The sequence below is a fragment of the Thalassophryne amazonica genome, chromosome 6 (assembly GCF_902500255.1).
Source record: "Thalassophryne amazonica chromosome 6, fThaAma1.1, whole genome shotgun sequence".
In the NCBI taxonomy this organism is placed as follows: Eukaryota; Metazoa; Chordata; class Actinopteri; order Batrachoidiformes; family Batrachoididae; genus Thalassophryne; species Thalassophryne amazonica.
In genome coordinates, this window is record NC_047108.1 from 6,184,492 (window position 1) to 6,201,007 (window position 16,516).

The window sequence follows — 16,516 nt, forward strand, 5'->3', positions numbered from 1 at the left end:
GCAGTCAAAACTATTTAATTTATTAATCCTATTAGTTCAACCAATAATTTGCACCACTTTTTACCAAAATTGGAGCAACTTTAACTTTTGACCCCTGTACAAACTGAAATTGACCTTTGTCACCATTCTTAAAGGAGACCTACATTGAAAAAAATGCAGTCAGATTTTTTGAACAAAAAATGACTTGTATTTACACATGAGATCCTTCTGAATGTAGTAAAGTAAATCTGCAAGCCCAGATCTGTCATTCAACGGAGAAATCTTCATTTGAAAATGACAAATTTACAGCTAACATTTAGCCCTACGCAAATTGTCCCTCTCATCATGGACGCTGCCGAGACGTCACGGACAAGACCCTCTCCCAGCATGCATTGTGCCAATTGTAATTTGTGGATTTACGTCAGTTTGCATCTGCACCTTTTTCTTGTCTTATATGGAAGGATCTACTTTTTTAAAAACTTCATATTGTCTTGCGGCACGTTTGGTGAGTACACATTTCTTTTATTTGTGCTTGAAAATTATTTTGGGGGACTTTTTCATACACCCGTTTGAGTGGTGTTGCAATGAAAATCTACTGTCTTTCACCTCCGGTACCATCGCGGGATATGGAGGCGAGACCTGCAAAGAATCCCAGTCATTAAAAATATATAAACCTCTCTCAGCGTCCATGGAGTTCTGGGGCTCCGATTGCCAAGACGTGTGGTGCTGTGGATTTTGCCGCAAGAGGTTTGTCCTTGCAGCAACAGGTGTACCGGCCGCTTCGCATTAAAACAGGGAGCGTAATCTCAGGACTTGTGCCAAGTGTGCTGCAGCTCCATTCAGTAGACAGAGAGGTGATGCCGGTGTTGTGCGCTAAATCTGGCACAACACCGGCTGCAAAGCAGACACGGGCAGTGTGAGTGGCCCGCGTCGGCGGCTAACGAGCTCGTTAACGAGCCCGCAGACTTAATAAGCGCAGCGGAGGCAGAGAGCGGAAGAGGAAGAACGGCACCCGCTGTCGATGTCGTTGCTGATCTGAGCACACAGATCTGTATCTCACATTCATTGCAGCTTACTTTTGGATGTTGAAACCAGGACGTGTACAAGTAACGTTACTAACAGATAAAATCAATTTCAGTGCGGGATCGGACTGAAGGCGGGAGCGCGTCATCTTGTCCCTGACGTCATGGAAATGATACGGCTGTACAAACTGTTTTCACAGAGGGCTAAATTTTAGCTGCGAATTTGTCATTTTTAAACGAAGATTTCTCCACTGAATTACAAATTTGGGCTTACAGATTCACTTTACTGCATTCACAAGGGTCTTATAAATACATATCAGCTATTTCTTTCTGAAATCTGACCACATTTATTTCAATGCAGGTCTACTGTTGTGTAAGTGTAGGAACACGGACCCACAACAGGGGGCGCAAATGAACGGACAATGGAGAAAGTCAAATAACAAAGCTTTACTGTTGTGAATACGCACAACACACACAACAGATTACAATTGTGGTTATAACCAATTCCAATGGTGTCGTGTGGGCAGGCTCGACGATAGGAGACGTCTGTCCGAGTCGAACCGGAACCACCCGATTTCCTCCGCCACCGAACCCCGGGAATACTGGAGCCGCCAAGTCCCGAACTCCAAGGTGGCCACTGCCTCCGCTCGTCGGATCCGGTACTGCTGGCGAGGAACAGAAACAGTCAGATGTGGGTGCGGCTGCACCCAGCAACACGTAGGGTGGAAACACCACCTCCACCTCTAATGAACAACAACACTGTAGTGCAGGAATGCGAGTACTTATCCCAAAATACAGTCTCCTGCTGTTCTTCTCTCTTTCTGTGCCAAGGCAAAAGTATTCAATAGTCAGAAGACAATTCGTTGGGCTGGATACGTTACCTCCTTGGTAGAGCGATATCTCGGCAATGAGGTGGAGATGCCGTCCAGCTGATATACCCCTCTGCTGATGGATGTCAGCTGTCTCGGTTGATAGGTGACAGCTGTCACCTTGGCTGCTCCTGTGAGGCGGCAGCGCCCTCTGGTGCCTGGAGCCCGCACTCCAGGCAGGGCACCCTCTGGTGGTGGTGGGCCAGCAGTACCTCCTCTTCAGCGGCCCACACAACATCTACTTAAGATTTTTACCCCATAACTCCATAACATTCAGTCATAGATAGTCCAAACTATACCTTTTTGGAATCTTTATGATCAAATAATGTGGTATAGTTTTCAATATGAGTGGAGCATTTTTATATTTTAACCCCTGTGTAATTCTTCAATTGACCCCTACGTGGCTGCCTATTGAAAATTCAAGTGGCCTGTCAGTTATTTCAAAAGAGCAATGTCTAATGAGAATTTGTGCTGGATTTGGTGCTTGTATCACCATGTGAAATATTGTTTCAGTTATTTGCTGCACTAAAATGCACATATGCACGAGGGCACCATGCACACTTCACAGATGGGAAGCTGAACCTGCGATCTTGATGCAGCAGTATAAGACTTCTCAGCACCATCCCAGTGGTTAGAGTGCATTCAATATGCTTTGTTACGCTTTCCTTTGTGTTCTTAAACAGACATTTTTATATTTATTATTACTGTGTTGTCATGATCACAAATGCCACAGAAAATACCTTAAATTACACTTGATTGCAGATTTTGGAGATGCTATCAAATTAACACATATTTCATATAATGTGGTTTTACAAATTAATCATCTGGGCCTTAGGAAGAACATCATAGATATTTCCACATCACTGTTACCATCAACTGGTAGGTGGATGATAGTGCCATAAAAGTAGGATTCTGCCTCATAATGACTTTTATTTTTATTTATTTTTTTCATTTTGTAGTTCATTGGACATCGGCAGTATTTTCTCTCATTCAGTCAAGGGCACATCACATAACAGATTCTAATAACAACATGAATTATTGTTAATTTTGAGTCACTTATTTAGCTCACTACAGGTTGCCATTAATGCAACCTTTAAGGAATAAATAATAATAATAATTAATAATAATAATAATAATAATAATAATAATAATAATAAAGGAGTTTGCATGTTCTCCCCGTGTTTGCGTGGGTTTCCTCCGGGTGCTCCGGTTTCCTCCCACATCCAGAGACATGCGGGTTAGGTGGACTGGAATCTTTAAATTGTCCGTAGGTATGTGTGTGGGTGTGTCTGTGTTTGTTTGTCTGTTTGTGGCCCTGCGACAGACTGGCGTCCTGTCCTGGGTGTACCCCGCCTCGCGCTCTATGGCTGCTGGGATAGGCTCCAGACCCCCGCGACCCTTAAATGGACTAAGCGGTAGAAGATGAATGAATGAATGAATGAATAATAATAAACCATTAATGAATAAATAAAGAAAATGAGCGAGAGAAAAGGCTGGATGATGTTGTGAGAGTAAATCAGGAAGTACAAGAGATTAGTAAGGAAGAAGTGAGGGCTGCTATGAAGAGGATGAAGAGTGGAAAGGCAGTTGGTCCAGATGACATTCCAGTGGAGGCATGGAAATGTCTAGGAGAGATGGCAGTACAGTTTCTAACCAGATTGTTTAATAAAATCTTGGAAAGTGAGAGGATGCCTCAGGAGTGGAGATGAAGTGTGCTGGTTCCTATTTTCAAGAACAAGGGTGATGTGCAGAGCTGCAGTAACTACAGAGACATAAAGTTCATCAGCCACAGCATGAAGTTATGGGAAAGAGTAGTAGAAGCTAGGCTTAGAAAACAGGTGAAGATCTGTGAGCAGCAATATGGTTTCATGCCGAGAAAGACCACTACAGATACAATGTTTGCTCTGAGAATACTGTTGGAGAAGTACAGAGAAGGACAGAAAGAGTTACATTGTGTGTTTGTGGACTTAGAAAAAGCTTATGATAGGGTGCCAAGAGAAGAGTTGTGGTATTGTCTGAGGAAGTCTGGAGTGGCAGAGAAGTATGTTAGGGTAGTGCAGGACATGTACAAGAATAGTGTGACAGCGGTGAGATGCGCAGTCAGCATGACACTCATTCAAGGTGGAGATGGAATTACACCAAGGATCAGCTCTGAGTCCTTTCTTGTTTGCAGTGGTTATGGACAGGTTGACGGATGAGATCAGACAGGAGTCCCCATGGACTATGATGTTTGCAGATGACATTGTGATCTGTAGTGAGAGTAGAGAGAAAGTTGAGTCTAGTCTGGAGAAGTGGAGATATGCTTTGGAGAGAAGGGAAATGAAAGTCAGTAGAAGCAAGACTGAGTACATGTGTGTGAATGAGAGGGAGCCCAGTGGAATAGTGCAGTTACAAGGAGTAGAAGTGGTGAAAGTAGATGAGTTTAAATATTTGGGGTCAACTGTTCAAAGTAATGGAGAGTGTGGTAGAGAGGTGAAGAAGAGAGTGCAGGCAGGGTGGAGTGGATGGAGAAAGGTGGCAGGAGTGATTTGCGACTGAAGAATATCAGCAAGAGTGAAGGGGAAAGTTTATAAGACAGTAGTGAGACCAGCTATGTTGTACGGCTCAGAGACAGTGGCACTAACAAAAAGACAAGAGGCAGAGCTGGAGGTGGCAGAGCTGAAGATGTTGAGATTCTCTTTGGGAGTAACAAGAATGGACAAGATTAGGAATGAACATATCAGAGGGACAGCTCAGGTGGGACGATTTGGAGACAAAGTCAGAGAGGCGAGATTGAGATGGTTTGGACATGTGCAGAGGAGGGACCCAGGGTATATAGGGAGAAGGATGCTGAGGATGGAGCCACCAGGCAGGAGGAGAAGAGGGAGGCCAAAGAGGAGGTTTATGGATGTGTTGAAGGAGGACATGCAGGTAGTTGGTGTGACAGAGGAAGATACAAAGGACAGGGTGAGATGGAAACGATTGATCTGCTGTGGCGACCCCTGACGGGAACAGCCGAAAGACAAAGAAGAAGAAGAAGGTTGCCATTAATGCACACTTTTGCAAAATGACTCAGAAAAGCACACTGTCATTAACACACACATTTTCACACGTCAAAAAGGTCAGAAAAGTCTGAGGTCAGAAAAGCACATTGTTGTTAATGCACATTTGCACACGGATAAGTGCATAGTGATTAATGTATGTTTGCACAATTTTGCCAGAAAAACACATTTTTATTAATGCACAATGTGAAAAAGCACACGGTTGTCAATGCACACCTTTGCACACTGATATAAAAAAACACATTGTTAATGCACATTTACATGATATCAAAAACATGTTAATGCACATTTGCACAAAGATATAAAAAACACGTTGTTAATGCACATTTATGCATGGATGTCAGAAAGGAACATTGCAGATAATGCATGTTTGCACACTGTCAAAAAGGCACATTGTTGTTAATGCACACATTTGCACATTCATACACACATCAATTTTCTCCATTTTCTAAACCTGCTTTCCTTAAACATTTGCACAGTGATATAAAATATATATATATAACACTGCCATTAAATTAATGCATTTGCACACTGATGTGACACAGTGTCATGTAAGGCACTGAGCTGCACACTGGGAGTAATTTGGGCATTAAGAATTTTGCTCAAGGGCACGGTAGAGGTGAGACAGGTGCTGTTCTTCACCTTTCCCACCCATATTTTTGTCCACCCAATCGGATGATCCACACATGGCTGCTTCTCAAACCTTTAGGCCACCACTGACCTCAATATTTAATCTATTCAAAAACAGGGAACAAGCAAAAGAAAAAAGAAACAGAAGCGTTTAACTCACGATTGTGCTTCCCCTCTTCATCTCCCTCCTCGTTATTCTCAGGGTCGATGTCCTCAGCCTGGGTGATCCAGTCCAGGTATCCCTTCAGATCTTCCTCTAATTGCTGCTTCTCACGTAGCTTCTGGAAGTCTCCTCGAGCTTTGGCCTTCTCTCGCTCTTTGGAAAACTCTCTGGATAAAATGGAGCAAAATGACAGAATCGAGTTGGATCACACACAATCAGAAGAGATCAAGTTTTTGTCTTATTTTGTCTTAAACTTGCACAATAATTAAACCAGCAAGGCTTTTTTCTGCACTTATCGTTTTCAGGATGATGATGCTACACAGTTGTTTAGGAAAAAGATGAAGTAAAAATAGACTGATATAAATTGCTCTGGTTACAGCTGTGGACAGATGTTTACAAACACTCATCATCAAGATGAACCGAGTTGAGTTTGGGAACATGTGCTGGTGTCATGCGTCACCATGCATCACCATGCCATGGAGCCTTGTCTTAGTTCCTGCATAGCAACTACCCATGCAGACAACTGACCCATCCCCAACTGTCAAAAGTCATCATTCAACATCCACAGTTAGGTGAAGTGCAGCGGTGGGTAATCAATAATTCAGTAAGTAAAAGTTCTACCATGTAACATTTCTATAATATGTATATATACTGTAAACTATGTAGTACAAAAAATGCATATATATACACTCAACAAAAATATAAACGCAACACTTTTGGTTTTGCTCCCATTTTGTATGAGATGAACTCAAAGAGCTAAAACTTTTTCCACATACACAATATCACCATTTCCCTCAAATATTGTTCACAAACCAGTCTAAATCTGTGATAGTGAGCACTTCTCCTTTGCTGAGATAATCCATCCCACCTCACAGGTGTGCCATATCAAGATGCTGATTAGACACCATTATTAGTGCACAGGTGTGCCTTAGACTGTCTACAATAAAAGACCACTCTGAAAGGTACAGTTTTATCACACAGCACAATGCCACAGATGTCGCAAGATTTGAGGGAGCGTGCAATTGGCATGCTGACAGTAGGAATGTCAACCAGAGCTGTTACTCATGTATTGAATGTTCATTTCGCTACCATAAGCCGTCTCCAAAGGCGTTTCAGAGAATTTGGCAGTACATCCAACCAGCCTCACAATCGCAGACCACGTGTAACCACACCAGCCCAGGACCTCCACATCCAGCATGTTCACCTCCAAGATCGTCTGAGACCAGCCACTCGGACAGCTGCTGAAACAATCGGTTTGCATAACCAAAGAATTTCTGCACAAACTGTCAGAAACCGTCTCAGGGAAGCTCATCTGCATGCTCGTCGTCCTCATGGGGGTCTCGACCTGACTCCAGTTTGTCGTCGTAACTGACTTGAGTGGGCAAATGCTCACATTCGCTGGCGTTTGGCACGTTGGAGAGGTGTTCTCTTCACGGATGAATCCCGGTTCACACTGTTCAGGGCAGATGGCAAACAGCGTGTGTGGCGTCGTGTGGGTGAGCGGTTTTCTGATGTCAATGTTGTGGCTCGAGTGGCCCATGGTGGTGGTGGGGTTATGGTATGGGCAGGCGTCTGTTGTGGACGAAGAACACAGGTGCATTTTATTGATGGCATTTTGAATGCACAGAGATACCGTGACGAGATCCTGAGGCCCATTGTTGTGCCATACGAGGTCTATTAGAAAAGTATCCGACTTTATTATTTTTTTCAAAAACCATATGGATTTGAATCACGTGTGATTACATCAGACATGCTTGAACCCTCATGGGCATGCGAGAGTTTTTTCACGCCTGTCGGTTACGTCAGTGTGGGCAGTCTTTGAGTGAGGAGTCGCCCACCCTCTTGTCGATTTTTTCATTGTTTAGGAATGGCTCAGAGACTGCTGCTTTGTTTGATCAAATTTTTTTCAAAACTGTAAGGCACAACTGAGTGGACACCATTAGATAAATTCAGCTGGTATTCGGCAAAAATTTTAACGGCTGATGAGAGATTTTGGTGTGTAAGTGTCGCTTTAAGGACGGTCCACGGCGCCTGACGGCGATCTGCGCTCCGAGGCGGCGTCGTCTCGCTGTTTCAAGCTGAAAACTTCCACATTTCAGGCTCTGTTCACCCAGGTCGTCGTCAGAGAACAGAGAAGTTTCAGAAGAAGTCGGCATGAGGAGTTTATCCAGACATTCCACTGTTAAAGGTCATTTTGTAATGAAAGAACGTGCGGGCAGATTCGCATGTCGGGCCGGACCTGACCGCGGGCGGTCGCGACAGGAAAAACACCTCCGTTGGAAACCTTAACAGACAAGTTGGAACATGCCCAAGCTGTTAAACAATTTCTCAGATACTCACTTGTTGAAAGCCATCAAAAGCCAACTGAATTTTACAAATGGTTTTCAACACGGAGGAGTTTTTCCTGTCGCGGCGCAGACGGATTTGTGGCGTCGTCACGGAACCGACTCGGCAAATTTACCCGCACGTTCTTTCATTACAAAATCTCCTTTAACAGTGGAATGTCCGCATAAACTCCTCATGCCGACTTCTTCTGAAACTTCTCTGTTCTCTGACGACGTCCTGGGTGAACAGAGCCTTAAATTAGTAAGTTTTCAGCTCGAAACAGCCAGACGGACACCACCTCCGACCCCGCCGTGCCGATCCGCTTTGTGAGCAGTCCTTAAAGCGAAAGAAACTCCACAACCTCTCATCAGCCGTTAAACTTTTCACCGAAAACCAGCAGAATTTCTCGAATAGTGTCCACTCGGATATCCCTCACAGGCCCTGAAAAAATTTTGATAAAGCAACGCATGCCGTCTCCAGCAGCATCTCAGACAAAGGATTTCAGCCGAGAGGGCTGGACCAGTGCTCACTCAAAGCCTGGCCACAGGCGGATGACGTCACCGACACGCGTGAAAAAACTCACGCATGCGCACGAGGGTTCTAGCATGTCTGGTGTAATCGCACGTGATTCAAATCCATATAGGTTTTTTTTTATAAAACTGCCGGTTAGTTTTCTAATACACCTCGTACATCCAAGAACATCACCTCATGTTGCAGCAGGATAATGCACGGCCCCATGTTGCAAGGATCTGTACACAATTCTTGGAAGCTGAAAATGTCCCAGTTCTTGCATGGCCGGCATACTCACCGGACATGTCACCCATTGAGCATGTTTGGGATGCTCTGGACCGGCGTATACGACAGCGTGTACCAGTTCCTGCCAATATCCAGCAACTTCGCACAGCCATTGAAGAGGAGTGGACCAACATTCCACAGGCCACAACTGACAACCTGATCAACTCTATGCGAAGGAGATGTGTTGCACTGCATGAGGCAAATGGTGGTCACACCAGATACTGACTGGTATCCCCCCCACCCCCCCAATAAAACAAAACTGCCCCTTTCAGAGTGGCCTTTTATTGTGGGCAGTCTAAGGCACACCTGTGCACTAATAATGGTGTCTAATCAGCATCTTGATATGGCACACCTGTGAGGTGGGATGGATTATCTCAGCAAAGGAGAAGTGCTCACTATCACAGATTTAGACTGGTTTGTGAACAATATTTGAGGGAAATGGTGATACTGTGTATGTGGAAAAAGTTTTAGATCTTTGAGTTCATCTCATACAAAATGGGAGCAAAACCAAAAGTGTTGCGTTTATATTTTTGTTGAGTGTATATATATATATATATATATATATATATATATATATATATATATATATATATATATATATATATATATATATATATATATGCATTTTTATATACCGGTCACGATTAGACCACAAGTGGCGCTTTGATCAGTTCCCCCCGTCTGACTGATTAGATGCGGACATTCAATTAGCTCTGACTGATCAGACGGGGGGAACCGATCAAAGCGCCAGTTGTGGTCTCCTCTGAGAAACACACCTGGAGCAAGAAAAAACACACAGGGACTTGCTTTAAAACTCTACATTTCCAACCACGACAAGGAATTAAAGTATTTTTAAAAGTCGTTTTCCAAAATCAGGAGGTTTTATGTGGACACGTGTTCGTTCATCAGACTGTAATGAGGAATCCCACTGAAACAAACAGTTAAGACTTTATATTTACTCCGTGTGTGAATGAAATGAAACAGTCTGTTTGCGTGAGGACTGCAGCTTTCATCCAATCAGTGGACAGCATTAAGGGCTCCTTCACACATAGCACGAATAAGTAGGAATCACAGCGAACCCTGAAAACATCGAGCCGATGTTGGGAGGGACACACGGTCGGGCAGGCGTGAACGAACCCGCTGTGATGGTTTCATGCACGCTCATGCGCATGAATGAAACCGTTACAGCTGGATCACAGTGCGAGCAGCTGGAGTGTGTGGAACCACATGGAACGTGTGGAACCACATTGTGCAGCTGCTGTGGGGAAAGAAAAATAAGAACTACACACCATAAAAAACACTGCAATGTCCAATATTTAATCCCTCTTATCGAGCGAACAATACAAGTATGATCCCTCTGTGCCTCTGTATATGACCCATGGACACAGACGAACAGTCATCAAATGACATTAATGAAGCAGTGCACTCTCTTTATGTGTTATTACTATGTCTTATTATGTCCAGCTGAGTGTATAAATAATTCATACAATCCCCAGACACTGACAGATGAGATATTAGTGTATAATTAGTGAAAATTGCTGGGTTGATATAAAAAAATAAATGAAAGGGGACCTAATACAGAACCCTGATTTTAAATAACCCTGGTTAAAAAAAAAAAAATGTCACTCACGGGATTCGAATCTGCAATTTACAAAAGCTCTGATTAACAGACAGAAACTTTACCACTGCACTACAATCGCCGTCTTATAACAGGAGTGTGAAATGCTTAAAATCAAAAAGGAGATAAACGTATGTTTTCAAAAAAGAGAAATTAGACGATGTATGTACAGGTGTGTAGGGCCGGCCTGCCAAGGTGTGCTGTGTGCGGCCGCTGCAGCCCAGCACAAAGGCAAAAGATGTTTTATGTATTTCCACGTCAGGACAGCAGGCAGACACACGCACCTCACGGAGGACAGTTGTAAGTTCATGTCCTTCGTAACACGGTATGTATTCCCCAGCTGTGACATCCAGGAGCAGAGATCTCACCAGCTGCTGCTGTGGTCAGACACGCCCCTTGTCCATTGAGACCAAAGTGTCAGTCTCTGTTCCTGTGTTATGTGGTCATTCATTTTAGTTATTTGTTATGTAATTGTGTATGTAGTTATTGTAGTAATTATTTATATGCGTGTCCTGGCAGTGGTCTCTGTGTTTGTAATGTTACATGTTGTGTGCACTGAGTGGTCATTTCCAGCTGTTAGTGTGCTGCGATCAGCTGACAGGCACCTCGCCATGCTGTGTGCGCTCAGACGTGGCTGTCCGGCCCCCATGTAATCATGTCTGTACATACATATTAGCATATTATGCAAGTGTGCCCCACCATGCCACATGTGTTGCGGGCAGCGGGGGAGGGCAAAACACACGCACAGCACATGTGTTTCGGGGGGGAGCGTGACACACGTGCACACATGCGATACACACACACACACGCACACACACATACACACACACACACACACACGCTACATGTGTGAAGGCACTTAAACAAATTTCACCGCCAACTCAAAAGTGATCACCTGCTCAGTATTTTCGTACTGATAGCAAGAATGGCCACACATTTTCTAAGTGTCCAAGTAAGTGGTGTTGGATGTTTGTCTGTGTAACCTGGAATTTGGCCAACACCTGCCGCGAGAGGGATCAAGTGGGCTCTTACAGGGCACACTCTGTCTTTCGGCTGCTGGTACGCGTGAATAATTGTCTTAATAATCGGCTTCACTCGTGTTATGTGTGAAGGGGCCCTAATGGATATACTTAGACTTATGAGTAAATTACAAGAAACGTGTCAACAATCGCATAACTTACCTACAACTTATGTCCCACATGTGCGAGACATATTAGTCATATGCTGGCATTTTCAGAATGCCCAAATTTTTTTGAGGTGCTCGCGTATTACGATGTACATCAGTGTGCGCTCAACTTACAAAAACTTTCCCATAACATATTAACCGTATGGCAGTGTTTTTTAATATGGTCAGCTTACGTTTACTAAATCGTCAAGGTGTGACAGGGCCTTAACGCCTTTTTCCTGAGGGTAGATGCTGAAACTCTGTTTAAACGAATTCTCCTATTTTTGCCAACAAGCGCAGCAAATACCTAACCAGAATTTCACCAGAAGCTTACTGATGGTCACAGTGACATTTAAAGGATATCCAACCACTTAGGTATAATTTATACACTGTTGTCCCATCAAAGGGCCCAGGGTTCTCCACACATAATTCTGCCTGAAAGGGGGGGGGGGGGGAGGGAGGTGATCCGGATCCAGATTCTGGACCGAGATTCACTTTATATAGGCTTTGAAGGATTACGTCAAAACTACTTCAGGGATTCTCACCAAATGTGCACCACAGATAAATATTAGGCCACAGTGTCAGGATTTGGCCCATTCAGGGCCCTGGTCAGGGTTTCATCATTTTGCCTCACTTCTGGTTTTGATTCTTCTGTCTGTGGGCTCTGTTCATCTCTATGTCTTGTGTTTTCTCATCTTGTTATGCTCTGTTTATGATTAGTTTTGTTTCCTTTATTTTCTTTGTATCGTCTGGTTGCCATTTATTTAGTTTTGTCTTTGTTCTTGTCCAATTTGTAATTTGTTTTTCTTTATTGCTCATTGTTATGTATTTGTATTCTTTCACTCATGGTTCCTTTAGTTACTTAGGTCTCAGTTTAGTTTTATCACATTTAGTGTATTATGTTTTAGTCTCTGGTTTTGGTTATTGATTATCTTCAGTGTTTTCTCCTGGTTACGTTCCTTTGGTTGTGTATTTCATTCTCCGTTAATCATCTATTTTCTAGTTAGTCATTAGTCTGTTTGCCACTTTATCAGTTATTGTATTACCTTTTATTCTGTAGTCATCTGTTCCGTTCACCACTAAATTGTTAGTATTACACTTATCTGTTTATGTTTGATCATATTTTGTATTTGTTACTCTGTTATGTCCACATGGTGAGTTCTGCCTTAGTTAAGTCTCTGCCTCTTAGTTTCTGGGTCCTGTCACATGAGCACATCAGTTTGTGGTATTCAGTTCTTTTTGTCTCTGTTGGTTGTGGGTGTGTCACTGGCACTGAGTTGTTTTGTCTGTCACACCCACCTGTCTTGTTTGGCTACTCCCCTTCCAGAACCTTCCCCACACCTGTTTTACATCACGCCCCGTTTACTCCCCTTGTATTTAAGCTCACACAGTCCCTCACTTCCCTGCTAGTTTGTTGATCGTGTGTCACATCCTCGCCTTCTTTGTCATAGTCTGTTTGCCTCGTTTTTTGACCTTGCTTGTTTAACTCGATCTCCGCCACGCCGTGAACCTGACCCCTGCTTGTGTAATGAACAACAAATCTGCCTCTTGCTTGTCTGTACTGCCGCCCCGCTGACTGCCTTTTTGTGTACCGAACCATTGCCTGTTTTTTGATGAACCCTATTTTTACCTCCACGCTTCAGCCTGTGAGTCTGCATTGTGTGCCCTACCACTTTCTGTGCCATGTCACACCCAGTCATGACAGAATAAACTAGCCATTACCAGGGCACCGCGGGCTCGAATCAGAACCTGACCGCCATCAAGGAGATTTTTTCTGACCTCTCTTTTTTCTTCATTTGTTTCTGTGATTCCATCACGCCAAGAGACAAGTTTGACTATCTAGATCAAGCTTGGCAGCTTATTGAGTCCAATCCATGGCTTTGTGAGCTGTTCCCTTATCTATTAGACCTGGACGAATTGTTTGCTGCGAGGAAACTCCCTGCCTGTGTGAAGCAGCCGGAGCACCATCTTCCATCCAGCTCTGCATCTGCCGACAGCGATTCTGAGTGGTCCGACATGGACGAGGATGAATCATCTGAGGCAGATGGGTCAGTCCTTCAAGCCACGGCTAATGTCTTTTTCAAGATCCAAGATCTATTTTCTGACTATCAGCACAACACCAGTCAGCAGGACAAGAAACATATTTTTTCTGCTTTAGATCAGATCCTTTCTTTTTGAATCCAACATCTACAACCTCTGCACCAACGAACCACTCACCATCACGCTGTCCGACGCCACAATAGCACCCGCTCATTTTCTTCCAGCTTCTCGGCAGCCTCCCGCAGTGACTACTGCGTTGTCTCCTCCAGTCCCGATTCCACGGCGTTCTACTGCACGAGAACCAGCAGAGCAGCCCAGGACACGAAAACAGACTCCACAGCCGAGTTCCACGCTGATGTCAGCTCTGCTTCCTCCAGTCCCAGCCCCATGCAAGCTGCAGCCCCGGGCTCCGACAAGCTCTGCACCCCAAGAAGTTGTAGCTCCAACGTTGCTTGACCCCTTGACAGTGGAAAAGCTCTCAGAATCCTCAGCGTCTGCTCCCGGCACCAACATCGACTGTCAAGCCATCAGGAAATACCACATCGCTGCGGCAAAATGCAGCACACAAGCTCATGGAAGCAACCACGACAGCTGCTGTGGCGGCAGATACGCTTGCGACGCTCATTCAAACTTCGTCGTCCTCCTCAACTCCTCCGGCCAAGGTTTCTGTGGGTACCATGACGACGTCTGTGCGCACTGGCTCAGCCTCGGCTGTCAGAGGAGGTGCCGAGTTCTCCAACCACATTGACGTCATCAGAACAGCCTGCTCAGCCCTTCATGAAGCCCTCATTCCCAGCGACGCCCATGACGCCTGCTCTGCCTTCAGTGCTGTTCGAGCCATCTGGATCTCCTGCTCCTCCCACAGTTACGTCGGTGCTGACGTCACCGGGATTCCCTGCCACGCCTATATCTTCAGAGTCATCTTCACCCGCACAACCGTCAGTAACGTCTTTGAAGATGACCTACAGAAATGCAATCTACAGAACAGTTAGTCTTCCTTTGTTTTTTTTCCACACTGATGCTTTTCTCTTTTTTTACCTGAATAATCCATTATGTCAGCAGTTTTCTGCCTCAGTTTCTGGTATGTTTTACTTTCTTCACACTGTATGCATCCAGGTCTTGACTACCATCTCCAGTATATTGTGTCTCAAGTTTTTTGTTTTTCTGGACCCCCCTACCTTGTGTGCTTGTACAAAACAGGTCGATTGCCCACAGTGTGGTTTAGAGGATATTCCTCCCCGGTATTATTTGAAACTGTCTGGGTGGACAGAACCTCTGTATTTGCTTAGTTGGGCCCACAGTTCCTTGAGTAGTTATATCAAGCAGTGTTTTCCTTCTCCCCGTAGTATTGCTTCAAGATTTACTCCAGATTGGTCCCGCTGGTTCTCCCATCTCTTGTGCCTGTCTGGAGAATGGATTGAGGTCCCAAAAAAAGCTTTTGTCAGTTTGGCTCATTCCGTTTACCCTCACAAGGACTCAGTTCCTTGGGTTATACATTTCTTATTGTCTTCAAGTAAACGCTTCTTTGCCTTAGGTGGTTCTCTTTTGGTTAAATTCTGCATTCCAAGCATTAGTTCAGCTGTCTCCCGTGGCCCTCACAATGTTGCTATTAGTTGGTTTGTTAATTTTTTTGTTCCCTCTTCTGGTACTTCCGCACCTGCCTTCCTCGTTGGTTTTTTGTTGGTTTGTTTTTTTTTAGTTTCTGGCGTGAGTAATGTTTTGGGTCCTTATTCTCTAGTTGCTTCTGGTCCATGTTCACACTATGATCTGTCAATGATGTCACGTCTCTGCTTCCTGGGTGTTTTGGGGTGTTTTGGTCTGCGACAGGTCTGGTCTGCTTTTCATCCCCTTTGTCAATCCTCTCGCCCTACCACCTACCGCCAGTCTTGTAAAGCTGTCACCCGTCAAGTCTCAGTTGCCTGTCCTGAGCTTAGTCCTTGTCCTCCCCCGGACCCTACTGTATTTCCTGACAGCTCTGATGGCCGGTCTTTTGTTGACCCCTTGCACTCTACTTGGCTTAGTGGCCGCCGTCCGGACTCTCTCTTGACCTGGCATCAGCCTCCGGACCGGCCCCCTGGTGATTTGTCGTCCTTCGGGTTGCCACGTGGTGTGTCACTTAGTACTCCTGGTTTTTTAGTCAGGTCCCTGCTTTTCTTCCCAGGTGACACACGGAAGAGACCATTAAATTTTGGAGGTGATCCGGATCCAGATTCTGAATCAAGATTTCACTTTATATAGGCTTTGAAGGATTCCGTCAAAACTGCTTCACAGATTCTCACCAAATTTTCACCACGGATACATATTAATCCATGGACGACTCCAATAAATTCTGGATGTGATACGGATCTGAATCCAGATTCTGGATCAAGATTTCTCTTTATATACAATTTGAAGGATTACGTCAAAACTACATCACAGATCTTGACAAAATTTTCAACACAGATACATATTAGGCAATGTAAGACTCCAGTAAATTTTGGAGGTGATCTGGATCTGGATTTTGGCTCAAGATTTCACTTTATATAGGCGTTGAATGATTACTTCAAAACTCCTTCACAGATTCTCACCACATTTGCACCACAGATAGATATTAGGGCATGAAAGACTCCATTAAATTTTGGAGGTGATTGCTCTTGTTTAATTTAATTTCAGGTGGGTGTTTATCCAACTTTCTTCAAAAAAGGATGGGTTGATGCTTGTTCCTGGGCCCTCTGACAGCCAAATACTGTACATCATTTTGACCCTGTGGTGATTTCAGAAATCCCAAAATAAATTCAAACTTGCTCTCTCTCTCTCTTTCTCTCTCTCTCAAAAAAAGAACAGTCCAAGGAATCCACCGAAACCTCAGGATTGCCACAACATTTGAGGC

At 44.3% G+C, this 16,516-nt stretch overlaps 1 protein-coding gene across 19 annotated transcripts in view; it reads right to left on the bottom strand.

The window, feature by feature from the left end:
* cacna1db (calcium channel, voltage-dependent, L type, alpha 1D subunit, b) overlaps positions 1 to 16,516 on the bottom strand; it is a 497,403-nt gene that overhangs the window by 268,844 nt on the left and 212,043 nt on the right. For all 19 annotated transcript variants that reach the window (XM_034171706.1, XM_034171704.1, XM_034171703.1 and 16 more), the window contains exon 10: positions 5,702 to 5,871. In XM_034171706.1, the coding sequence (XP_034027597.1) occupies positions 5,702 to 5,871 (170 nt within the window). The remainder of the gene's footprint in view (positions 1 to 5,701; positions 5,872 to 16,516) is intronic.